This window comes from Chroicocephalus ridibundus, chromosome 16 (genome assembly GCF_963924245.1).
Source record: "Chroicocephalus ridibundus chromosome 16, bChrRid1.1, whole genome shotgun sequence".
Lineage (NCBI taxonomy): Eukaryota > Metazoa > Chordata > Aves > Charadriiformes > Laridae > Chroicocephalus > Chroicocephalus ridibundus.
Window position 1 is genome coordinate 3,427,530 of NC_086299.1, and position 26,092 is coordinate 3,453,621.

A 26,092-nucleotide genomic window follows, 5' to 3' on the forward strand; every position below is an offset into this window, starting at 1 on the left:
TGGTCGAAAACAAGGGGAGCGTGGGGGTGTCCGGGGATGCGACACCCACAGTGGGAGTCAGGGAGGGAAGGTGGGCATGGCCCGTCCCTCCACCTCGTGCCAAGAGCAATTAAATCAGCATATTGCATCACATCGCAATGCCAACGTGGAACACGTCTGCAGTTCCTTACTAAAACATCTCCTCTCTCCCAGGAAAGCTGCTCTGCTTTCAGTTTGAGTTTGTTTTCTCAGGGCTTTTATCTAGATAAAGTGTAGGAGATCCATTTGGTTCACTGCAGCGGTGGGCTTTGGGGTTGTTTTGTTGTTGTTGGGGTTTTTCTCCTGTATGTAGCAAAACCAGTACGCAGCCAAGTGACTCTGGGTGACGGGACTTTGATAAAAATCAATCGGTAGCACACAGGGACATTACAGCACTTTCCCTCTCCTAGTGTGGAAACAGCGAACAGAAGACAGATTCTTGCAATGAAGGAGAGAAGCAAGAAATGAAACTGAGAAAGAACAGGAATAAATGTCTGACTTTTAGGTCAATGGTGGGATTATTTTTTTCTTTCATTTGCTTCCTCCTCTGTACAGTTTTCACAACTAATATGGTTGTTTTGAAGTTTAGCACGGGATAAAATAATATAAAATAATGCCTTAAAATTAAAAATCACTAACATTTTAACAGCTATTTGCATGACGGAGTTAAGGAAAAGAGCAATGCACTTAAAAAAAAAGAAAGATTTGCTCACACCAAAATGAGAAAGTTCTCATCTCATTTTAGCCATGCATTAATTTTAATTCTAACTTCTCTTCTTACATATCTGTAACAATGTGTAGGTCAAGGTATAGGGATAGAATTTGGGCTTTTTCTGCAACTGCAAAATAACTCTCAGAATTCATTTCCCTTGCAGACAGAGTTTTGCCTTCTAACGCTGGTATCTGTTGTCATTCCAGCTGTCCCTGTCCTACAACGCCAGTTAGATGTCGTCTATTTATCACATAGTGCAAATCAGCTCCATAGCAGCCCGACAGACTGTTTCTAAAATCCCAGTATCTGGCTCGCAAGAGCTCCTTTTGCCAGAAACTGCTCTTGCAATAATTGCGTAGAGAGAATTCATTCAGAATTCATTCATCTTTAAGCTAAAGATGCTCTTGGTGAGTGAGCCGCGAGCTCTGAACTGGGAGGCCTTTTGGAGGCAGCATCGCCGCCGACACAACCGCCCCGTGCTTAAGCCTTACAAACACGTTGAGTGAAAGATCCTATTTTGAGCAACCTTTTACTCAAACATCAGAACCGTTTAGAAATTATCACCTGTCTTGGCAGAGACGCAGCAGCGAAACAGGTCGAGCATCTGGATTCTGCATTTGTGTCAGCCCCGGTAGCTGGCACCGGGCGTCCAGCCTCACTCATCGCCTTCTGAAACGCAGCCAGACTCTCACTTCCCAAATGAGACCTGCCGCAACAGCGACATTCCCTTCCACTGGGGTCCTGGAGGAATCAGGTGATTTATGGAAACCAGGCACTTATAGCCTGAGCTAAATAATAATCAATAATTTATCAATATTTTTAATATGACGTTATGGACTCTGATTTTTCTTCCACAGAGACATCTGTAGTACTATAAATAATCCCCTACTGCACCGGAGAAAGCTCCGTCCATAGGGCTGACCTCTGAAAGAAAGGTCTGAAACGCCCAGATCTGGTCGGTGCCACACAGGTCCTGAGAACCACAGGGGAAAGGCTGGATTGCGGGAGATACCTCAAACTGTCCAGTGAAAGTATCAGTAACACAGCACAGAAAAAAACCCAAAAGTGTATTTTTGACCTTCCTTTGGTAATAAGAACTTCCCGGCACACGCACGTGTCACGATATGCCTTTCTTCTCACTAGCTCCGCAATTTCCACGTAACACCAGTGGCAGTAATGCAGGTAACTCGCTTGAACAGCTGGAAGAATTCCTCATCCTGACCACGGCTTACGCTGTGGGTGAGGTACCCGGTGCCGAGAGCTGCCTTCTCCAGGCACCAGGGCTCGACAGGAAAAAAACACCCTGTTTTAACCAAGATGGCATCAGAAAGGACTCGATCCTCCAGGCAGGTGTCTCAAACAGCAATTGTTCCCATCTTTTAATATTTGAGGTGCTACAAAGCTTGTAGCGAAGGATCTCAGCATTTCCATTTTGCCACCGGAGAGAAAGATGAAGAGGAATAATAATATTCTTGAAGCGTTTGTCTTAAGAAGAACCGGGTCTTGGTTCCAAGGGACAAAGCTAAAAGGAAACGCGACCCACTGAAGTAATGGCTGCAGTCTGAAGGGAATCCAAAGCCCGATATCTCTCTCATACACAAAATTCTGGTGATTTTTTCCTTTTCGGAATGCAAGCAGAGGAGCTCCCCCAGGCCCAGCGCAGCACAAGCTGCGAGATCAGCGCTTACTTTTACCACATATTTCTGTGTGCAAACTTGGGCGCGACAACCAAAATTATTGCAGATTTTAAAGGACTAGAAATGAAAATATCAATTCTAGAGGACAGAAAAAATTGTTTCACTTTAATACAAGTGGCCTAGCTCACGCATTTCAAAAAATCAAATTTGATTTTTAGATGTACATTTATTTAGTTTTAAGACTGAAGCTAGCAGCGCGAACAAACAGTCCCAGATCTCCCAGGCCCAGTTTTGGAGGGTCTAAAGGTCACAACCGTTTCAGTTGCATTTAAAAACTGGCAACGCTTCCCAACACAACTTTATATTGTTTAAAACACAAACTAGCAATGGGGTTTGGAAGTCAGATAAGAAAGGGTAGCGAGAAAGACTTGGAAAAAACAAGGGTCTATGTAATTCAGAGAAAAATGCGTGCATAAAATAGCTATTTTGAGAGCGAAGCCTTTTTCTCCATTCCCTCCCTTATCTCTATTCTCCCTGCTCTCTTGAGAGCAAGAAGTAGGCAGGTGGGAAAACAGAGGACCATAAGCTCGGGCTCCATTACACAAATGTTTCGCTGCAAGCATAACTTTACCCTTGTAAATAATGCCACTTGCTCCAAAATACACATTTGCTGAGGAGTTCAGGAGCGAAATTAGGACTACAGTCATCAAAACATTCTGCCCGGTTCATCCCCTGTGGGTATTTCATTGGAGACACCGTCCCAGCAACTCCCACCCCACAGGAAAACGGGGATTCCTCACGTTTCAGACTCAAGCCCACTTATCTACAACACCCCAGATTTACCGTCATTAAACTACCTGCAGGACACTGAGGGCAGAAAACCTTATCTGAAGTGCCTCATCATTTATTTCTGATACTAAAAACTTTTCCTTTGGCTCCGACACCTCGCATTAAAAATTTTGTTCTTTATCATCTGTCGTCATACGATCTAATACACTAATTAATCTAACAGCGTAGTGAATTTTTGGCCTACAATACCAAAAATAACAAAAGGTGATACAATGAACCAGTGGATGCACTGGTGAGTTTTTCCCCTTTCTTGACAAAATAGAAGCTAGTGCTGTAACACACAAAGTAGTCCCTAACCTACCTTTACCCAAAGAACATTACTGCATGGTGGATTTTAAAGGGAACGTGACATATAATAAAACTTTTATTTCCAGCAGGATAGGTTGCTTCCCACACATCTGTTTGGTGAGCGGTGCTGTGCGGCAGTGCAGGGGGGGTTTATTCCTGGCTGGCACATGCCTGCAATGAAACATTGATATTTCTTGTAAACCCCAAGATGTTTAACATGTTGGCAGAGAGATGCCTTTAATCTCATTTCACATGTAAAGTCCTCTCCCCTTAAAAAAAAAAAAAAAAAAAAGCTCTTCCTCACACAGAAACCATCCGCAGTGCAGAAAGTAGCCAGTGGCTGTGGCTTTCAAAGCAAACCCAGAAGTATTATTCCATTTTCCACTGAATAAAAGTATTGAGGTCTCTTTGTCAGAGAGAAGCGAGGCGGGATTCCTTTATCCCCCTGCCCTTTCCGCTCACAATGCCACACTCTGTTTGGTGGGCCAAGGAGGGCTGTCTCCCAAGAGATCCCAACAGGATTCAGTCCTCTGGTAATGGACTCCTAATACTTACTAGAACCATCCACCTCCTCCACATTTCTCTTTGAACGAGGGTAGTCTGTCAGGAGTGGAAAGCAATTTAAAACCACTGGTAAAGAGAGAGCTTAGGTAGAGAAGAAAGAACGATTTCTTATCCAAGCTGCCAATAGAGAAGACCCAGGTGGCATGGCAGAGGGGCATCCCAAACACCTACCTCCAGCCCAGAATTAGCAGATGAGATTCAGTAACAACCAGTGGCTTTTAGCAGCTCGGCACAACCTTCGGAGGGTGACGATTAACACCTCTGCTGGGGGGGAGAGGGGAGGAGGGAGGAGAGGCAGAGCCCGACAGCCTGGGAGGATTGGGATGCTGACGTTGCCTTCCACGAGAGGCGAGGTTGGCCGTGCGACGGGCAGCAGCTTCAGGGGTCTGCTTGGAGAACTCCCATAAAATATCTACCATACGTACATACACGCGTGAGAAGACCCAGGCAGGGTAAGCCACAAGAAGACGAGGAGCTCTTAGTCTTGAGACGTGATCATTAACGCAGTTCTATAAACCCTGCTGGGGCAGATTTCCAGACACAAGGAGGGTGGCCATGGCAGCCTTACTTTTTGAATGATTTTTCAATTTGGCCCTTTGTTGTTGGGCCATAACAGAGAGGTGGGTCAACATATATACCCTCTGAGAACTGCCCCGTTCTATTCCATGTCTCATCCTGAGTGAAAGCAAATTCTCATTTCCCTGTTTTTCCTATGAAGAATAAAAGCCGTTTGTGTAAGAAACAACCAAAGTTTTAGAAATAAAGCATGCTCTCAGGCAAAAAGAGAAAAAAAAAAAAAGGGTCTGCTTTCACCAAACAACTGTGATTTAAAAACATCTACATGCAGAGATGCATTTTAAAGCATTATCTTTGGACAGGAAACATCCCAGACTTCAGTACATACAATTTAGGGTTCTCCTACTACCTTTAAGTGTGTGGGGGGGAAACAATCTGTTTTGATAACTCTTGACATTAAACAGTGATAAATAATTAAATATGTTTAACTGTTTCATTAACTAAAGATAGATAGATTGAGAGTGCTCCATAGATAGAATATAGATCAAAAAGATTGAGACTGGCTGTAAATTCCCCTGATGTTTTATGACACCATTTGTATTCTGTCACTCACTAGCTTTATGTATAGTCCAAACTGTGAACTGAATACCCCATTCAGAAAGCCACTCACTCTGCATGTTATTGCAATTTAATATTTTCACACACAGACACATCATTATCTTGGAACCTGACACTGCAAGGAGAATTCAGTAATTTTTCAAGAGTGCTTTTTTTTTTTGTTCTAATGCGAGCACTGAGGCACAAGATTGATCTAAATGACCGCTCGTCCAATATTTAGTCTCTAGACAGATAGATCAGCAGGTAGATATTTGTCTGTGTTTTCAGGGATTCTTCTCATTTCAAACACGTGTGATGGAATTTCACTGAAAGAACTAAAAAGAAAGATTAAGAATCTGTCATTATCAACAAGAAGAATACCCCTTACATAGTTACAGCTTGTGACTGTGAACTAGATATACATGTATATCTCGACAGGGAAGTCCTCAAAGCTGTCTCTTCAGTCTTCAGTTACTGAAATGTGACTACGGAACGGGATTATTCCACTTAGGCTAGGATTCTGAAGGGGCAGTAAATATGCAATCCTCTAGGCTGTTTGAGGAGAATCAGGCATACAGCTCTTCAAATTACAGGTAGAAAAACCCTATTTGTTTATCAATTTTTTAAAAGCCAGGTCACACCAGAAAAAGGACTTTAGAAGGAGAGACAAAGGCACGTCTGATTTCATCTGTGGAAATAGCTGTATCTTATACCAGACCCTTGGTAGCTAATCATTAACGAGCATTACATGCAAACTCAGATATAAGAAAAAAAATCTTTATATGCAAATAGCATTGATGCCCCGAAGAGTTCGGCGCCTTGAGGGCCTGCTCCAAAGTTCAGCGGAGTCAATGGAAAGACTACCGTGAACTTCAGCAGGTCTGAGGCTCTGAGCAGCGAGGCCACAAAGCTGCTTTTGGAAGTAAATGTCCAGCTATGGTGAAGGTTCCTTTCCGACAGCAATCAGCTATAGGAAGTTAAAGGCAAGGAATTCGTATTTCCTGGTCTTGAGTTAGACAGGAGCATCAATTTGCCCTAAGTTATGCCCTCAGAATTCTCATTAGGAAAGAGAGGAGGGTTCCAAACCAAAGCAACGCTCCAGAAATCTTTCACGGGTTTTTGCTTCGTTCTCTTCCCCCCACCTCGTTTATTAAAGTTCTGCCTTTTTCAGTAACGACGGGGGAAGCCTCTGGGTGTGGAGGACCATTTCTCTGAGCTCTGTGTTCGGTTTCCAGGTGTGGATTTGGGCGGAATTACTGACCTATGGGAACCTCACCTTCCCCGGCCAAGCCGAGCAGGTACTTCCTGCCACCACTTCATGCTGAGAAGCAAAATTCACCAATATAACACGAGTGACCCAGATAGCGCGGGCATAGACGTGCAGAAAAGACGCTTAATAGAATTAATTCTGAGGCAGGACATTTCTCTGGTTAATGCCTCAAGACAAACTGCTTAACAGCGATACTTCATAAAAAAACACCCAAACCAGTTACTGTCCATTGGGTAAAAATAGATTTATAGATAGGTGTTAAACGCGGGCTCCTTTTCCTGATCTACTGGAACAGACAGCGCTATTACGAAAATCAATACTCAGCTAGGGTATCGACTCCGGGATCGTACACGGAACTTTCCGATTATGGCTGGAGGCTACGCGCGCGACGGTTTGCACCAGGCCTCTGTGCTCTTTCAGGACACACAGATCTACGCATTGGCCGGAGAACTAGTCAAAAATGCTGTTTTATCTGAAACGGGAGTTAAAAAGTAATACGTAAGTTTAAAGAGGATATTAAACACGTACCTCGAAACAGGTAGGCCTTTAACATCCCTCTCATCCACCTGCCTGGCCAAAGAGCCACAGAGAAGGCAGAAGTGAGTTTGCCGAGGCACATTTAACGGGTCGATACCCAATGTGCTTCACAGGTGCGTGCTTTGTTTTAAATGTATTAATAAATAATCATAAAGCACCCGCAATAAACGATCTGAGGAAGCACTAGAATTTACCTAACGGGCCTCAGCTGCACCGACACTGTGCTGGGCTGGGAAATCCCGCGTCTCCGAAAGCCTGGGGAAGATCGGTCGCTCCGCAGGCATTTCCTTAAGGATACATCCCTGAAGGGAACTTGGGTTCCCCGAGGGCTCACCTTCAGCCGCGGGTGCCGAGCAGCCGATGAATCGCTCCTTGATACATACTGTCACGAACAGAAAACGAAGAACCACATTCTGTTCTGAACTTTCTCTGGATAAATACTTGAAGAACATTCTAGCAGGACGAATTTAAGAACTCCCCAAGTAACAAAGATCTGTTTTTTATTCATTATATATGGGATATATGAGCAGAACTCTTTCTGAGCAGGGGGCTTTTCAAAGTTCTCCGTGAGGTATCAACTGCTTTTTAAATATGACTATTGTGCCATGTATGGATTTAAATTTATTTTATTCCTATGTGATAATTCTAAAATAAAATACATGATCACTTGCAAGTTGTGCATGTTCTTTATTTCACATTTATGTAATAAAATATAAAATGAAACCAGTCCTTTTCTATAAACATAAAAAAATGGTAAAACAATTTTATACTACATGAACTTCAAGCATAGCCATTTAAAAATTAATTTACGTGATTGAGCCCAAAAGGTCCATTCACTGTGAAATAAAAAACACTAAGTACTATCCTGAAAGGAAAGAAAATGCCAGACTACATGTAAACAAAAGCATCTTTATAAGTATCTGAGACAGAATAAAAGATTTTAGTCAAATCTGAAACATGCAAAAAAAAAAAATCTGATTCAGTAAATTCAGCAAAAACGTCCCAACAACCTCAGTGGGAGTTGGAACAAACACAAAGATCATTAACGAGACGTTTATCTAGAAATCACAAGGGCAGGTATGTATATCCCGCCTATTTTACAGATGAAGTAGCTGAGGGTAAATTATTTGCTTAAACTGGTAAAGTTTGTTCAGTAGCTTAGCCAAAAAACATAACTCATGATTTTTCTGCATCCCAGACCAACCTCTGATCAACTAATCTCGTTTCAATACGCTCCAAGTTTGGTGAGCGTTTTGGTTTTTTTTTTTTGTTTTGTTTTAATAATAGCAGGGCAGGACCCCACCCCCAGTTCCATTCCTGCACAATTCTACAACTTTTCCATGTTCGGAGCAAAACTTCACATCCAACTTTCCATGTTTCCTTACGGCCAAAGAATCGCACTCTGAGAGCACAGCGATGCTGGGCTGAGAGAATAAATACAGGTGCTAAAGACAGCCTTGATGCTGGAGCGGGGATGGCCCCGGCCCCATCCTGTGCCCAAACCCCAGGTGAAGCTGCTCTGCCAGGAAGGTTTATGTGGCAATGAGGGAAGAGTTGCTCTCTTCCCCCATCCTATCGCTTCCCTCTGCATCCCACCGAGCCCCAGCACAGGGCAGGGACAGACACCCAAACCAGACACCAAAGACACAGCCATGGTCCCATCCCCACCCCGGCTACGTGGGTCTCCACAAGGGTCTCCTGCCTCTGCCTCCTCCAGACCCAGTTTCTTCCTCTGCCTGATGAGGAAAACCTCATTTACCTTCTTTAGTCCCCCCTGAAGTGATTTTATATCAAGTAGGAAATAAAGCTGGGTTGTTTTTTTTTCCCCCTGTAACACCAATAAAGCAATAACTCGATATCACTTCTACCAAAACACCGCCGCTATAAAGTTAAAGATATGGAAAAGAAAACTAACTACTGTTTATGACAGCAGTGGAAGAGGGGGGCGAAAAAACCCATGCATGCAAGGGAACAGATGGCTTATATCCAGTATGGCCCATCTTCTGTATATTACTCCTTTGGAAAGGAAGTCCATGCCACTCCAGAAAACAGCAATCTGTCTCAAATATGCTGAGGTTATATAATTGATCATTCCAGAAGTTGAGGAGAAAAAAAAAAAAAGCTACATTTCTCCATCAGATATCGATCTGCAGATGCTAAAACTGGATCCCTTTAAACCAGCTATATACCAATATTTGGATATTTTATGCACATACACACAAAACCTCTTGGGTCATGTCCTCAGCTGGTGAAAATTAGTTTCATTGATGTTGATACTGATTTACATGAGTTGAGGATCTGGCCTCTCATTTAAAAAAAAAAAAAAAATCCAGATTTTTGTCAGTTTAACCTCAGTTTTCACAGAAGAGAATTAGGCACATGTGTTCTGCTCAGCCTTATTCACTGATTGTACATGCATTTAACCCCAGACTGGGTGCACTTACATATGAAAGACGTACGTATTAACGAAAACAGTAAAGAACAGTTTTGTGGCGAAATCGTGGTGTCTGAAAAATGCCTTGTCTAATGAAGTGCAGGAAATCGAGTTGTGAACGAGAGAAAGAGCCAAGTTCTGTCCCCTGCACTGGCGGGGGTGGGGGTGGGAATCCCACTGAGACCTGGGGGGCTCCGCATCACGGGAGAGGGGCTGCATTTGGCCTTTGCCGCAACCTCATGGAATCCCAACAGAAACCCACTTTTGGGAACATACCGGGAAAGGGATGCGGGCACCCTCCCCTCTTCCCCTCCCACCCTCAGGAGACCAAAGAAAAACTCAGAAGTGCTACAAGATGCCGCACACCGGGCAGCACATAAAGAAAAGGGGGATGCGGTATTTGAAATTATGCTGGATTTCATCGCCGTCTTCGTCTGCGCTGCTAGGAAAAACTGCTCCTTGCACTCGCCTTCCCAAAAGCTGGCCTGGCAAACTGGTACAAGTAAATTCAGTTAAAAACAAACTCCCGAGGGAAGCGTGTCTCACTGGGTCCCAACAGCCCATCTTCAAACTGGGGAGCGTCAGACAGACAGGCGGGGTTTTTCTACAGGGGAAGCAACCTATGAATCATTCAATAAAACATACACGCGATAATGAATAGCCAGCCTTCTTTGGTGGTGATAAGATATTTTAACTAAAAACATCAGGGCATGTTTAAAAAATGATTACAAATTATTTTAACAGTGTATTTGCAGAGGGTTATAAAAACAGCTATAATATTTTTGTCTTGGATTCTAGAATTACCAGTGTGACAGCTAATGCAGTAATGATTTGTTTCAAATGCCAGTGTTTAAGCTGTATAAAGCTGATTTTATACATTTTTCCAGTAGGCCGCATTGTAGTTAATGAAATTAAACACACCAATCGCATTTGTCCCCAGGGGATGAGGAACTGAACACGCCACCGGTTTATTTTTTTATTAAAATAAATTGCAGCCAGCAAGATGGACTAATTGCATACAGAATTGAAAAAGAAACATTCCATTGATATAATTAAGCCAATTTTCATGGACAAAAACAGTTATAGTGGATATAAAATAAGCAGAGCATTCACTACAGTTTGACTTCTCCCCACCCTCTGTATTTTGTACAGAACATTAACTATTAAACAAATATGTATCTCAAACGGGCTGACAGCGTTATCTAATAATGATGGCTAAATTGATCCCAATAACTGACGCCGGGGCATTGTGTCTCAGAGCTTTGGTGAGAGAATTCGTGAGCCAAAAAAAGCAGACCGGCAAAAAACCTACCGCATCCAAATATTACCTTAAAGCAAAACACCTGAAAGATGGAAAACTATCGAGACACAAAAAAATAAATCGCCACCCAGTTTATTTCGCTCTGACACTTCACCCCAAACGCTTGGGAAGTCGCTTTTCCCGGAGAGCCGCGGTCCAGCCTCCCCCAGCTCTGCCCGTGGGGTTACAAAAAGCAAATGGGTAAGAGAAGATGAAGTCTTTCCACACCAGCTCAACAGAGACCGAGATTTACCGTGATAGAAGCATTATTCTGTGGCCTACTGGAAATAATTTGGCTGTCTCACTCCATTTTCAGCTGGAAAATGTCTCCCTGAGAGGGCCAGTGGCCTTGTTTGCGGTGCAGGAGTGGGTTTGGTGGCACAAAAAAAAAAAATGTCTTTACTCACTTTCTGTCCCAAACCTGGGTGAAGCACGTCTTTTGGGGTGACGTGATGAAAGCTCGTCCACCCTCTGAAGAGAAACTCTCCTTTCTCCCGCTGTCCTGCACACCAAGCACTGCTGAACAGAGCAACTGGGAACCGGCACCTCTGCACAGAGAAGCCCTTTGCTCCATGAAAAAGGAGTTCAGGTTCTAGCCCTACCTGCCCGTGTCAAGCACACATCACGACCCTTACCGCAGGGAAATTTCTTCCCAATCACAAAAAAGTAAAAATAAAAAAATCAAGCTGCTTATCCAGGGTATGAGCATTCAGAAGCACGAAGAAGTACACTCGTTCCAGGGATGAAAATCATATTTCATTTTTATTAGCAAAGAGGGTCACATTATTCACTGAGTGAAGAGAAGGAAAAAAAAAAAGCGTCTTCAGGACAGGGACACTCTGTTACAGATTTGGACGCTACATAATGCACAACCTACTGCAATAAAAATATAAATAAACAGCCCATGAGTAGGTAGCGGTGATGCATGAAAATCCATTAAGAAAATAAAAGAAATAATAAGGTCATAGATCTTTTCCACTATGACATCCCTGACCTGAAATTCCTCCAGAAAAAAAAAAAAAAAAAAAAGAGAGGTATATGAGGTATATTTAAGATCAGAAAACACAGCAGTAATTTTGGTGTGGAATGCCGTGCAGTACTGACATATCAACAGGCTGTTATCCAGAGAGTGGAAACAAATGTGTTTGCACATATCCTTCAGATGTCTTCGTTCTTAACTGCCAACGGACATCGTATGCCTATGTATTTCTTGATATGCTGGGTACTCACCCCTAACAGGATTAAAAATATCTTTTGGGAAATAGGCAGGAGAAAATCATTGTTCAGCTAAGATTTTGATGCTTTCAGTTAGCATTCAGAATTGCACAAGTTTATCATTTAAATAATCTCTAACTGGAAAAAAAATAAACATATCCAGTAATAGCGGGAGAGCCATCAAGTTGTAGAAACAAAGCGTGAGCTTGCCCTGGCCCACAGAGAGCACGTACAGCCTTAGATGCCATCAGCCTTGCGCTACGGAAGAGGCCTAGATTGTAAATACAGATTTTTCTTTCACTAAACCATTTCATACAGCAGTTTACTGCAGCAGAGGGTGGGAGGGAATAAAACAGAGAGAATTTAAGTTTTACAGTTAGAAGGGCAAAAGCAGATCTGAAAAATGTGGGGTTTTTTCCTGATCAAGTCCATCACACACGCTGCCTCCGCTTCCCCAGCTCTGCCACGGAACTAACACACGTCCCCACCGTCAGGGTGGCTACTGAGCTTTGCCTCATTAATGTTTGCAAACTTCTTTAGGCCTTTGTCTTTGAAGCACTGTATTAAATAGCACAGGGCTTTTATAAAATACATAATCCATAATAATCATAGCCGTAATAACAATAATAATACTTTTTACTCAATAGGGCCTTTCCGTCTGAGAATCTCAGGGTGCTTTACAGACATTAATGAAGGCAGCCGTGCCACAGAAGGATATTTCCCTCCTGAACAGAAGACGCCCTTGTCATTCCCTCCAGGTATGTGGGCTCGGAGTCGAGCCCGTCTGCAGGCAGGTGCGAGCCCTGTGCGGCGGCAGGCGGGAGCATTCCTCCAGCACCGGTCATGGAACGGTTACATCCGACCAAGGAGCCGGGGTATGATTACAGTGAGCAGCAGCGATGAATTACACTGCTCCTGTGTTGTGAAATCCTAGCTCCTGCGGTGCATTTTGCCTTAGAAGCGAGTGGAGATTGTGTGTGCCGCAGGTACACTTGGCTTTCTCCCGCTGGATGGTTCAGAATCCTGCCCATTTCAAAGTCTTATTAGACCAGTAATGTATGACTGAACACTGGCCGGTGTCTCTGTGCGGGGAACAGAAGAGCAATTCTTTGCTCTTTCCGATCTGTGTCTTCATCAGGTATTTTTAATAGCAACCTTTAGAAATACGCTTGCTTTAATTTTTTTCCCCTTAGCTCGTTAAAGACCTAATTTGCTGTTGTTGAACTTGAACTTATACTGCAGTTCCAATACAAAGTCTAAAAATAAGGCAGCTTTATTTGTTGTTAAACAAAGTTTGTAAAATACAAGTCACAGTTCCTGCAAGTAACACGCTGCTTCATGATCACACAGTACCTGAGATTTTACCATGTGTTATAAGACCTTTGTACATCCATTGTCAGCCCGACAGACAAATGCATTTGCATAGACATATTTTGCATCCACACAGTGTTTTTAGAGGACACAGGAATTTAGTGAAATTGGAATAACGTACCATTCTTTGATGCACTTTATAAACTTACATTTATATACGCACACACAAATGCACACACAAATGTGATGCAAACACACGTGGATAAAACGTGACCCGCACTTCACACACAAACTGCACAGACACTGGCGAGCATTGACTTTATCGCAGGCCAGAACTCAGTCCCCAATTTCTGCGTCTTCAGTTCTGGCACTTTGGCACCTTAAACCTGCGAGTCTGCGGGCAAGTTCAAAGTGTGTCCCACGTCAAATAACCAGCTCGTTCCTCCCGTTTGCCAAGTTCCTTCCCAGGACAAGGGAGAAGGAAGCGCTTTGCAGTTATTCCCTCTGCTCTATCTCAAATACATCAAGCAGGGAGGGCGGGTGAATTGATAAATTATATTTGTAGAATTTGGATTTTTTTTTCCTATTTTATTTTTTTTTAAAGACTAAACTGATCTTAAATCCTCGGTAATTTTTGTTGAAACGCTAATTACACATCACCTTAATTAGCGGATCACCCCCCCACCCCCCCCATCCCTTTCCCTGCCCGGCATCCCTAATTGCCTAATTGAAGAGATCCGGGGCAGGGCGGGGGAGGGCGAAGCGCCGGCGGGGACCCAGCGCCGGCGGCCTCCGCGCCATCCCGCACCTGCGGAGCGCTGCGCGGGGCTCCGCGCACACCGGCGCGGCGCTCCCAGTCCCGGGCCGCGGCGGCAGCGCGGCTCCTCGCCGCCTTTCAGCCGCCTCCGGGGGCGGTTTGTCCGTCTGCTGTCAGAGCTGGGCTCCCGGAGCTCTGGGCAGAGGAGGCGGCAGGCTTGGAGATGTAAAAAAAAAAATACTTAAAACCCCCGAAACCGCCACAAATTTTCGCTCTCCGCGTGTTCCGATACGGGAACCGTCCGCTCAAGCACAAACAAGCCGCACGCCGAGAAGCGGTACCGAGACCCAGCCCCCGCCGCTCTCCCGCTCCCTTGTCCCTCCACCGTCTCATCAGCCTTAATTAAAAAAACTAGCAGCGAGCGGGAAGCCGGTCCCCTCCGAGGGCGAAGGCTGCAGCCGAGGAGCAGGTACCGGGGCCGGGATCGCCGCCGGTTCCCCGTCACTCCAGCCCGCCCCGGAGGATGCAGCAGCGCTGGCTGAAAACTCGGGCTCGAAACTTTGACTTTGTCCTATTCCTAGTAACGAAAGGCAAAAGCGGGACTGCAGAAACACTGGCCAGCCTTTTCCAGCACCAACATTTATTTAGAACCTGAGACCCAACAAATTCCCACCCGCGTGTGTGGGTCGGAATTATATTTGTACTCTGCAAAAGTAATTGAGGGATTTCGAACGGGAACGAATTTCCTTTAAACGTGCAGCGCCGAACCCATTTATTTGCCGCCTCTCCACCTTCTCACCAATACAAAAGAGACCGTCAGCTATTGTAGAAGCTTCTCCCCGGTCACCAGTATTTTATTTTCTCGCTAGAGGAGGCGGCCCACCGGCCGCAGGGGCACGGCATGGCCCTCTGCTACCTGCCTGCTCCAGCAGAAACCCCTTCGGGGCTCCGGCTCGCCGAGCCCCCCAGGAGCGCCGGGCACATGCACCAGCCTTCGGGGCCCCTCCTAAACTGAAGAGCCCGAGGGGTGCAGGGGGGTGCGGGGGGTGCCCGCCCGCCGGCAGCGCTCACCTGGAGCGCCCATGGGCCTGCTGCGCCTCCTCGCACCCCGACCGAGCCCCGCTCCTGATTTACAGCCATCGCTAAAGACTTCCACCCCCAGAGGGGAGCGATAAAGCCAGCGAAAACCATTCCCCATCTCTGGTTCAGCTCCGCCGCCTCCGGTACCTGCCTTTCTCCTGGGGAGCCGGGTTAAAATTCCCGAGAATTTCACCCAAACCCCCACCCCAGCACGCACACGCACGTTCTTCCCTTTCCCAAGCCAGGTAATAGAGTCGAATTCCCAGAGGAGCCTCACATCTGCTTAAAATATTGTCCAATGAAATGAAATTCTACAACATATTGTGTTTTTAATATACTGTGGACCGCTGCCTTGCATGGCTCGCCGGCCGTGCGTCGCTTTTCCCGGGATATGTGCGGGCATTAATCAATAGGAGCGCACGCCGGCGGAGGCTGCAGCACCCCGAAGTGCGGGCGGAGAGGGGTGCTTGGGCAAGGACGGAGCTATTTCGTGCCCTAACTCAAATTCTCGCTACCTTGCCGATGTAAATACAGCACGATCCGTACACTCGTGTCCGTGTTTAATCTGTTTTGCAAATAAATACTCCTGGGATATTGAAACCTTAGCTTTGGACTACTGTTTTGAACTGTGATCCCTAAAAAATCCTCAGCTGAAACCCCATAAACCGTTGGGCCTTGTATTGTATTAAACACCTGATTTTAATCAGAGCTCAGCCTTCCAAAGAGACACTTCCAGTCGGTATTAGCAGCGCTCACTCGGCGAGCGGAGCTTTGGGGGCTGCAGCTCCTGCTGCTGAAGGGAAGTGGCTGCTCCCAGGCGCAGAAGTCCCAGCTCATCTCCCCAGCACTTCAGAGAGCCAGGCGCTGAAAAACCCCCCAGTCCTCAAGCGGCAGAAGCTCGCTTACCGCCCCCGAGCCAGGGGAGCTCACCGCGGGGGGAGGCCGGCGCAATGTGCGCGGCTCGCAGCGCGCTGGGACGCGGCCGGACCCCGCGCTGGGCAGCCAGCTGCAAAAAACCCGGACCCTGCACTGGGCACACGGGCACCCAGCTGCAAAAAATAATAATAAAAAAATCCGTGCCTTTTGCAGACGCAAAAAGAAAGAGAAGGAGGGAAAAAATAAAATAAAAGGGAAAAATAAAAAAAGAGAAATATTCCACTCTATTCAACCTCGCTTTCACAGCCAAGAGAGCTCTAAAAATTACTCTTTTCCTTAACAACCTAAACATTAAGTGCTGACTTTTTTCTTTTGGGGAAAAAAAAAAGTTATTATTTGAACGGGGCCGTTTTAAGAGTATGTGTATCGGGAAAAAAATTAAAAATCCCAGGATTGATTGCAAGACAACTTCCCAAATGGCGTGGCAACGGTGTGGTGACAATGTCGATCACGGGGACTGTGAACCATCCCGCCCGCGAGCAGCGTTTGTGGGGGCAGGAAGGCGTCCGGGTGTCCCCCAGAGCCGCGGCGGTGTGGGGAGCGGGGGCACCCGAACGGGGCGCTTTGGGAAATGCGGCCACATTAAGGCAAATCGTCGCGGCCTCGGGGTCGCCGCATCGTGTCGCGGAGCGGCGGTGGGTGCTCGGCCACCGCGGGGCTGGCGACCGCCAGCAAACTCGGTCCCGAAGCCGTTTTAGGTTTGTTTTGTTTTTTTTTTTTTTTTTTTTTTTTTTTTTTAAAGCAAACCGGGCTGTGCTCTGCCGGGCAGGGACCGTGTCCCCTCCGGGGCGGGGGTGCTGCCGCTTACACCGGGAGCCGGGACCAAGACCCGCAGCAAGAAATGCCCGCTGACCTTGAGGAGCTGAAAAGGCTCCCGAATAACGAACTTGAATTACAAAACAAACGTTTTGAGCCCACGTGCGAGCGCGCTGCGTTCGCTCCCGCCGCCCCTGACCCTTCCCCAGCCGGGGCTTGAAACGGCGCCCGGGATTTAACCCAAACCGGCGTTTTTCCCCGCAGGGCCGGGGACGCGGTGCGGGAAGCGATCCCCGCCGAGCTGCCGCGACCTGCGGCAAGGGGGGGTGGGGTGGGGTGCCGGGGAGCCCCCCACGACCGCATCCTCCAGCTCTTAACGCCTCCACGTCCGCCCGAAAGCCTCCGAAAGCGATTTAACCCAACCGGGCGCCGCTGCTCTCCTCATCTTCCTCTCCGAGCGCTACCACCAGAGTTTTTAGCAGGGCGCAGACTGCGCTGGAACTTCTGCAGCCTCCAGATATTTCGCACAGAGACAGAGCGAAACAGAAACTAAATAATAATAATAACGATAGTAATAATAGTAGAGGAGTACAGACAGGCTGCCCGGGCACCGGGATCCTCTGCTGCCTAACAGTGAATCGGCGAGGAAAGAGACCGAGCGTTTGCGGCTGGACTCTGCGGGGGCAAAAAAGCCCCGTCTTTCCTACAAAAGCCACACTCTCCTCCTCTGAACATCCAGCCTAAAAACGATTCGAAAAGACAGAAAGGGAAAAGGGTCCGGTGGAAGACGGAGGAAAAAGCTGCGCGAGACTTACGAGCTGCAATTCCACCCCCAAGTAAATTTTAAAAAATTAAAAATTAAAGACACTCCCCCACACTCCCCTCCCCCAGACCTTCTTAACCCCCAGCTGGGACACCCGAGCTGCGTTCAGGATCTTCCCTCTGGACCTGCGAATCCAAAGCCCCTCACTGAGAGCGGATCCATTTTTTTGCTACAAATTCTCTTCCTTCCCTCTCCTCGATAATTGTTCCCGAGACTAGAAGGGGTTTCTTCCCCCCCCCCCCCGTCTCTCTCTCTCTCTCCCCCCCCCCCCCCTCCCTCCAGCGTTAAGTCTCTCCGGCAGATGCCAAACACAGACCTCTAGCGCCCACTATTTCAAAAGCCAGGAATATTATTTCACAAGACTTGGAACGACTCAATAAAAAAAAAAAAAAAAAAAAAAAAAGTTGCTATCCCCTTTCGTCAACTTCCAGCTAACTTTCGCTTTTCTCCCCCGGCTCCGCGCCGTTCCGCGCTGCTCCGCGGCGCGCCGTAGCTTGGCGCGGAGCAGCGCGGAACGGCGCGGAGGAGCGCGGGACACCCGGTCTCCGCGCAGACGGGGAGGGAGAGGGTCTTGCAGCCCCCGCAGCCCCCGGCCCGGCTCCGAGCCCTCCCGCCCCGGCCGCCGGGGAGGTGGGAGGCGGAAGAATGGAGAGAAAGGACCTACTTTTGGGCAGTTTTCTCGCCCGCGCCTTGGATCTCATCGTGTCGGCTTGTGGATTCCTCTCCTCCTCCTTGAGCCCAGAAGCAGCTACACACTATCTTCATCTCCCAAGCATTGTCAGTTTGGACACCTTCGCACATGCGCACAGAGCATTCAATCTGACACCCTCACCAGGGCCAAAAAAACTTTCCAATGTATTCATCATCATCAGGGTGGTTGGTTTTTTTTTTTTCGGTGGGCTGTTTTTTTTTTTTTTTTTTGTCCTATCCTCTTCTTCAGACCACTTATCTCTCCCCCCTCCTCTCTCCCGGCACCATCACAGCCTTCCCCTGATCTGCCCCTTTAAGAAAAATCAGCCCTCTCCGCTCCTAACCCTCCGCACACTGACCTTACACACTGGACAATATTTAAGGATCAAGGTGCCATCCTATAAAGAGGTGATTATCATTATATTCTTATTATTACTACTACTACTAAATCGCAATGCTATAGAAAGAGTTTGTTAATGGATGTCATCTTGTAATTGTACCGATTTTAGACGTGCTTTTATTTTTGATCTGAAAAATATTTATTTACAGTAACTTTTCAATCAGTGTCTGTCTTATTTTCTTCCTTTTTACCCTTTCCCCCTTTCTTGCCCCCTTCGGCTCGGGGAGGAGGGGGGTGTGTGCGTGTGTATAACTTTTAAAATAACGTAATTTGCGCTTTTGTGTTTCGCCGTCATTTCTCGCGTTTCTACCGGCGTATTTCAGCTCAACACCGGCTCGGAAGCGGGTGCGGTTCCATTTCTCTGTGTTTATGAACGTTTTTGACCCAGAACGCGAACCCCACGCTCTCGCTCCCCTTTTCCCGTTGCGGGGCGGGAGCGGGGAGCGCGGACCGGCCGCCGCCGCTCCCGCGGAAGCTCCGCGCTTCCCGAGCCGGGATGCGGAGTGGAGGGTCCCCGGGCCCCGAGCTCCCCGCCGGGCAGCGCGGAGCTTCCGCGGGCAGCGGGTACCGTGCCGCTTTTCTTCTGCCTTTCAGGTGGAAGGCAGCGCGCTGGGAAGCGCTTCCCGAGGGACGGGGGAAGCCGGGAGAGGCGCGGAGACCCGGGAAAAGTGGGGAGAGGAAGGAAAAGCCACCCCGGAGCCATCCCGCAGGACCTGCCCGCCGGCCCCGGCAGCGAAGGTAGAGAGAGCCCCGGCTTTGAAGAAAGGAGCGAAGTGTAAATAGCCCGATGATTGATGTGCTGTCTTTGACTGCGGAGAAAGCACTATTTTAATTCAAGTGGCCAGGTCAGATGGTCACGGAAGAAGGTTGAAAGGTAGGATTTAATGAGATTAATATGGAGAGAGAGAGAGAGAAAGCGCGCGCCTTCATAAACATTCAATAAAATAATCGGGCGAGGGGAGAGCGCTCTGATTTGCGCTCGAGGTGCTAACCCGGACCGGGGCTCAGCCAGCAGAAAAACCGGGAGCCCTCTCCCTGAAGGGCATTGCAAAAACAAAGCAAAACTTCTGTGGGTGCGTCAGGTCTCTGCTGGAAGCCATTCTGCCAGCTGCACTTTTGCCCTGCAGGTGGAACTGGGGAGGGGAGGGGGGAATATTCTTGCTAATTACCGGTTTTCCCCTCCTCAATAAACTCTTTAATTGCAAATGGGAGCAGGGCCCTTTCAGATGCTACCTGGGAGCCAGCGCTAAAGGGAAGGGTGGCGGAGCAGGAGCCCAAATAAAATAAATACGTTTGAAGGGAACTTGCAGCCACGTGTCGCCTAAAATGTTGAAATGGTGCCCGTGAATTCCTTCCCCGAGGACGCGCGGGGCACAGGTAGCCGTTTCACCGCACGGCCGGCACCCCGAGCTCGGAAAAACAAGCTCTTGCGGTCTCCGCCGGTGAAACAGGAGCTCGAATGTTTCCCAATCCATTGAAATATTTCTCCCAACGACCTCGGGCGCTAGAGCTGCTTCCCGCACCCACCCCGCCGAGCCCCTCGCGGGACGGACAGATTTCAGCTCGAAAATATCGTCCCGGGTTATTTATTCCGGTGGTTTTCTGGCAGAAGACCCCGGACCTGCTCAGCCCCGACCCGAAGCCAAGCCCCGAAGCCCGCGGCTAGCCAGCACAGGTTGCCCCGCTGGCCGCGTCCCCCTCCCCGAGCCGGGAAAACAAAGGGCACGGAGGGCCCGAGCCACTCGCCGCCGGGCCGGGACCCGCGGCCGGTGCTCGCCCGCCGCCCTCCGCCACTAGCCCGGCTTTTGTTTTCGTGCCAAAACCTCCCGCATCCCCAGCGTTCAGATTCCCCCTGGGAAACAGCTCCCGCGGGAGATAAGCGCGCACCGGCGGACCCGCTCGCAGATATTTTGGGGGACGCAAAAGGCTTTCGGGGGTGTCCGGAGGGGGCGGGGGGGTTCCACAACCCTTTAGCTGATGCTTCTACAAACGAAGCCACAGAGAAGCGATCGAAAAGTCACCGTGCGACCTGGCGCCAGCCCTGCCGAGCCGAGGGTCGGGGTTGCCCTCAGCTCGCCTCGGAAATCAGGATTAGGGTTTTTTTCCCCTTGCCTTTCCCCTCGCTCTGGCCGCGCTGCTCCCGGGTCGAGGAGAACGGCTCGCCGGGCCGGAGCGGGGCTCCCCCCGCCTCGGCCCGCTTTTATCGAGGCAGCAGGAAAAAAAGAAATTAAAAAAAAAAGGAACGAATTTTTAGCGGGAGGTGTCGGGGAGCGCTGGCTGCGGGGCGTGCGGGAGGCGACGGGCCGCCAGCGGGGTCCCCCGCCGGCACCGGCCGCCCGCCCCCGGCAACGGGCCCCGCTTCACAAGCTCGTTTTAGGGAAAAAACGCTCTCGAGGAGACACGGTTGGGAGCCAGGGCAGGAGCCGGAGGCGGGGGGGGTGCTCCGGGGGCAGTGTGCCCTCTCGGGACACGCTCTTCCGTCCTGCGCCTACAGAGGTTGATCCATGGCTGCCAAGGGTGCCTCGCTGCATTCCAGACGGGAATCCCCAGGGGGAAGGAGCAGGGCTGCCGAGGGTGGGCGCAGCAAATCCCCCCAGCAAGGTGTGCAGCTGGGGGCCGGGAAAAACCCCGCAGCCCCCCCCGGCCCCGGGCTCCCCCCGGCGTTCCTGCCTGGCCGGCCGAGCATCCTGCGGCTGCCACCGGCTTTTACAGCCTGCACCTGTCTGAGTGAGTGTCGCTTCCACGGAAAATGGCAAGTTAATTAGCGTGGAGGAAGGGAGAGGGGCCAGGAAGCTTCTCGACTCCCTTCCCCCGTCCTCCTTCCTTCCCCGGGTCAGCCCCGGTGTCTGCCAAGGACCTGGCACAGGGAGCCCACGGCCCCGCACGCCCGGGGGGACACGAGTGGTCCCCAACCCGGGGCGAGTTTGCGAGGAAAAAATCCCACGGCGACCCTGGGAGTTGGGGGGGGAAGACCCCCCGGAGGCGTGCCTTTTTCCGCCGAACCTTGATAATTATGTCCCCCGGGGAAACGAGCAGCTTTTCCACTTCCCGCCACACGCGTGTCAGGGCAGAGGGACCCCACCAGAGTCCAGTCGGGGGCGGGGGGGCAGGTCTGGGGGGGCAGGCGAGCCGAGGGCAGTGAAATGCGCCTGTTCTAAGTTTATGTCATCCGCCCTCGCTCCTGTTTGCACCTTCATCTCCGCTTCCTCGCCCGGCGAATAGACATTTCAACACGCAAACGCCGCAGCGTGCCACATGCGTTTCAAGGGGGCTCCAGCGCTGCGAGGCGGGGGGGCGCGGGAGGGGTGTAATTTACGGGTGGGTTGCCTGGTATTTTCGCTACAGAGCGCACACACCCCTCCCCATTTCCTAGGTATTTTATGAAGCCAGCTTTGAAAAATACTGCTCCAGGTGAAACTTTTGCGTGAGAACGCTCCCGGATCGATTTTGTTCCAAACCAGATGTAACGGCGCTGCGTGTGTCCGTCCCGGGGGTGCGGGTGGGCACTCGGGGTTGTCACCCGTCCGGCAACCGGGGACGGGGGAGGGAAAAGGCGTTTTGCGAGTTGTTATGCACGAGCATTTTTAAGCAGTAAAGAAGATTAAAATGGTTGAGATAGTCCGGCTTGTCCGGGAGCTGCCGCACATACAGAGTCACCCCTTTCCCTTCCCAAGGATTTTCGCATAAATTACTTATTGTTTCTGCGCAACGTCGCGGGGAGATTAGACCAAGAATTAATATTTTAAACTACGCAAGATCCCCGTGGCATACGACGGGGCTGCTCTCCGTTAGGGTCAGCGAGCCCCGGCCAGATTAGGCGGTAAGAATGTCACACGCTTCCCTAGAGATTTTTCCTTTCTAATCTGCCATTAATAAGCGGAGGAAGCACACACACAACCGCCACATTGTAATTAGGCTCTGCCTTAAATCCACGCAATCAAAGAGCAGTTTGCCTTTCATCCCCGCCGGTGCCAAGGAATTTCAACACCTCTCCGACGCGGTTTAAAGCCCCCGTTCCCTGCGTGATGCTGGCGCAAGGGGGCAGTTAAGGACAGCCGGGAGCGCGGGGTCAGCGGCGGGAGCGGGGCCGGGAGCCCCCCGGGGGCGGGCGGGCTGTGCCCCCACCGAGCAGCCTTCGGCCCTCCGCCGAGCCGGCCGGCGGGGAGAAAGTTTGTTTGCTTTCCCAGCCCCGGCTCCGCTGCCGGCGCTCCGCGGCTGGGGCGAGGCGGCGGGAGAAGGGAAGGAGAAATAAAAATGAAAAAAAATTAAAATAGTTAAAAAATTAAAATATCAAAGGCTGGCTACAGCCTGCCCGGGGTTACGAGCCGGAGGAAGTCCGGGCTGGCGAGCACCCGAGCCGGGCTCACCCCCCCGGCCTCGCCGGATCCCCGCAGCCGGGCTGGAGGGGCCGACACCCCCCGAGGGAGTCGTGCGGGAACAGGTCTCAGTCCCTCCTTACACCCAGGTAAACAGTGATTTAGGGTCGCTCCGGGGAGGGACATCGTCACCCAAACACCCGAGTGGCTCCTTTCCCGAAGAAACCTATTTGCACACTCATTGGTTTAAAAACATTTTTTACCCGAAAACCTTTGAGAAGCTCCAGAACAAACACTCCGAGAAAATCAGAAGTGTCCGCATTTTGTACATAAAAAAAGTCACCCTTACCGATCCTCTTCGCAATGAAATACATGGGGGGGGGGATAATATTAATATCATTGCAAAATCTGTGCATGTATGTTACTGTCCTGCAGCTCACGTTCCTGATACTTAAGCTACGCTGAAATCGGTCTTTGCATCAATATGCGTTTATCAGACTTTTTTTTTTTTCCTCCTTATTTCTAGAAGAAAACACTGGCTCCTCTGGCCATGAAAAAATACCGTGTAAATTGCCATTTAAGATTTTTCAAAAAACATGTTCAGCTATAAGAATTCCTTCGAATTCGTTACACTCCACCATGCAAGGCTACGCCTTGCTGGTCCAGGGTAAGGTAAAAATGCATGTCCTAAAATGAAAAGTCGTAAAAAGAAAAGCAACATTTACATTTGAATATCTAACTTGAACAGTATTATAATTACAATCGTAAAAGATAGTGCACTGTTGTCTTTAAGACGCCAGCCTATGAACAGACAGTTTTCGGAGGATGTAAACACAGCAGTTTTAATCACGACGGTCTCGCGGAATGAAGGGAAATTAAGGAGTTATAGCAATTTTTTTAGACGTTTGATCAAAATATTTTTGCCCGGAGAACGCTTGCCAAATGAAAGCAAAATGGAAATGATGGGCGCTGTAATTCTGCGAACAGTTCTGTCATGGAAGGAGCCCAAGTCCCCGGCGTCCCAGGGCAGAGGGTTCTCCCTCCCCTGGGGCTTCGGGAACGGTCCCCTGCCGCGGGGGGTGACACGGGGAAGCGGGTATTCGGCGAGCAATTTTTCGATCAAACATTTTGCAACCGAAATCGGGTATTTGGAAGACGCTAAAACGATCTCTCTCGCCTTTCTTCTCGAAATTAACAGAACTGCCCCCGCCTGAAAGGTCCAAGCGAGCTGTAACCCGCGGCGGGGACGGGGCACGGTAACGGCTGGTGGGGGGCAGCGGCGGAGGGACGCCCCCTGCCCCGGAGGGACCCCCCCCCGCCCTTCTTCAGCGGCTCCGGAGCCACCGCCAGCAGCTCGGGCACCAGCCCCGGGGGTGCGACCCGGGAGGAGAATTTCTGTAATTAAATGTTACGGGGGGAGGTGAGCGAACCGAAACCCGTCCAGATTTCACTCGCCGAAGATCGGTGCCCTCCCAGCTCTGGGGGTGATACCCCCCCTCCCTCCCCTGATGCTCTCCCAGCCCCGGAGGAGCCCCCCCCTTGCTCCCCGATCCCTCCCACAGGGACTCCCGGTCCCCCTGTGCGTACGGGGGGGGGGGGTCAGTCCCCGAAGCGCTGCTCCCTCGCCAGCCCGGCGATGTGGGGGGGGCCAAGGCGGCCCCGCTTCTCCCCCCGCCTTCACCGCCCTCCGCAGGTGCGGAGCCCGCGCGGGTTACGCGCCCGCTTTGCTTGCGCTTCCCCCGGCTACCGACGGCTGCAGCGGAGCTAGCTGTATAATTATTAGCTATTAATTGAGTTCAAGACCTTTTATGGCTATGGGAAATGAGGAGTCCGACCACTAATCCCGAGAAGGGTCTGCGCACAGCCAAGAGCTATGAAAAAGCCATCCAGGGCTGGCTGGGCCCGGCCTGACACAATGCCCCTGGGGGCGGGGGAAGCATTAGCGAAAAAAATTCATTAGGTGAAAATTATAGAAACTTTAAACCGATGGATTTATTTACGAGATCCCTTTGGGGGCTGCCACTCGAGAGCGGGGGGGGGGGGGGGGGGGGGCGGGGAGAAGGGGGCAGAGGTGCGAGCGCCTCACGGCGATGTCCAGCTCGGGCAGGGGGCGACGGGGGCTACCTCAGGGCTACCGCCGGGCTTCCCCGCTCGCCCCGCCGAGCCGGTGCCCGGCAAAGGTGAGGAGCGACGGGCCGGCCTGCTCGGCGGCTCCCCCCGCTCCGCACCCCCATCGAGCAGTGGGGTTCTTCTTACCGACTCAGTTTCCATATAGCCTTATCTTTACACGCTTCCACCTTCCAATTAAACTTCCCCCAAATTGCCAAAAGCCTGATTTGCATGCAAGGGACTCCGTTCAAAGATGCTAACTTATTGTCTCCTCTCAGAACTTAACATTTCTCTCTTCAGTTCCCACTTGAAAGAAGTTTTAGAACAGTATTCAAAGACTGTCCAAACGAACAAAACCTTCCCCTTTGCTAGGGAGAGAAATCCGGTGTATTCAATAAGAGGGCATATTCTCAGAAGTTTGCAGATTTGGTTTTAAAGGCTGTATTGTTCGTGCCTTTTTCCTGAAACTTTTTTTTTTTTGCAGAGAACGGCTCACATGCCTGCAAAGGATTATTAAAATAAAACATCATAGAGTTGTTGGTTTCTTTTTTTCTTCTCTCCCTTTTTCACTGTTTAGAATTACTTTTCTGGAAGAGCTTTCCAAGCATCCCGCCCGCCCCCCAAGTCATAATTAAGAACACTTTTTTTTTCCTAGCAAACAGGAAAAGTAAAGAATCAACCCCCTTTCCAAATGCTCCTTTTTCCTTTAAACACTAACAGAGTTCTCCTCTTCGGAAACACTTATCTGTTACAAATACACCTGAAAATATTCTCGGTGCTGAATAGATGTTGTCCATCTACAGCAGAACAAATTAAAGCAGTGAGACTCTCACACCGGGCGAAGCTAGCAGCATCTCTGCAAGCATAAAATAAACGCAGATTACAATTCTTCCTGGGTTTTCAAAAGCTGTTTAAAGGGTGACAGGATCTCTGCTTTCAAATCCCTCCCTCCCATCCCCGCATTTTTCTTTTTTAAG

The 26,092-nt window shown here is 49.4% G+C and overlaps 1 protein-coding gene and 1 long non-coding RNA gene across 6 annotated transcripts in view; one reads left to right on the forward strand and one right to left on the reverse strand.

Annotated features, from left to right (window-relative positions):
• PRDM16 (PR/SET domain 16) overlaps window positions 1-18,397 on the reverse strand; it is a 334,663-nt gene extending 316,266 nt beyond the window's left edge. For 3 of the 4 annotated variants that reach the window (XM_063353750.1, XM_063353749.1, XM_063353751.1), the window contains exon 1: window positions 18,265-18,397. In XM_063353750.1, the coding sequence (XP_063209820.1) occupies window positions 18,265-18,301 (37 nt within the window). In that variant the 5' untranslated portion in view covers window positions 18,302-18,397. The remainder of the gene's footprint in view (window positions 1-18,264) is intronic. The other variant, XM_063353752.1, reaches the window with a different exon arrangement.
• On the forward strand, window positions 18,099-25,641 carry LOC134524081 (uncharacterized). Of its 2 annotated transcripts, XR_010073492.1 has the most exons (4): window positions 18,099-18,698; window positions 19,285-19,564; window positions 24,205-24,426; window positions 25,600-25,641. It is a non-coding gene; the product is annotated as an uncharacterized LOC134524081 (long non-coding RNA). The 2 variants fall into 2 exon arrangements; XR_010073491.1 differs by lacking the exons at window positions 24,205-24,426; window positions 25,600-25,641 and having other exon boundaries at window positions 18,338-18,473; window positions 18,584-18,698; window positions 19,285-21,417.
• Window positions 25,642-26,092: the final 451 nt, after the last annotated feature.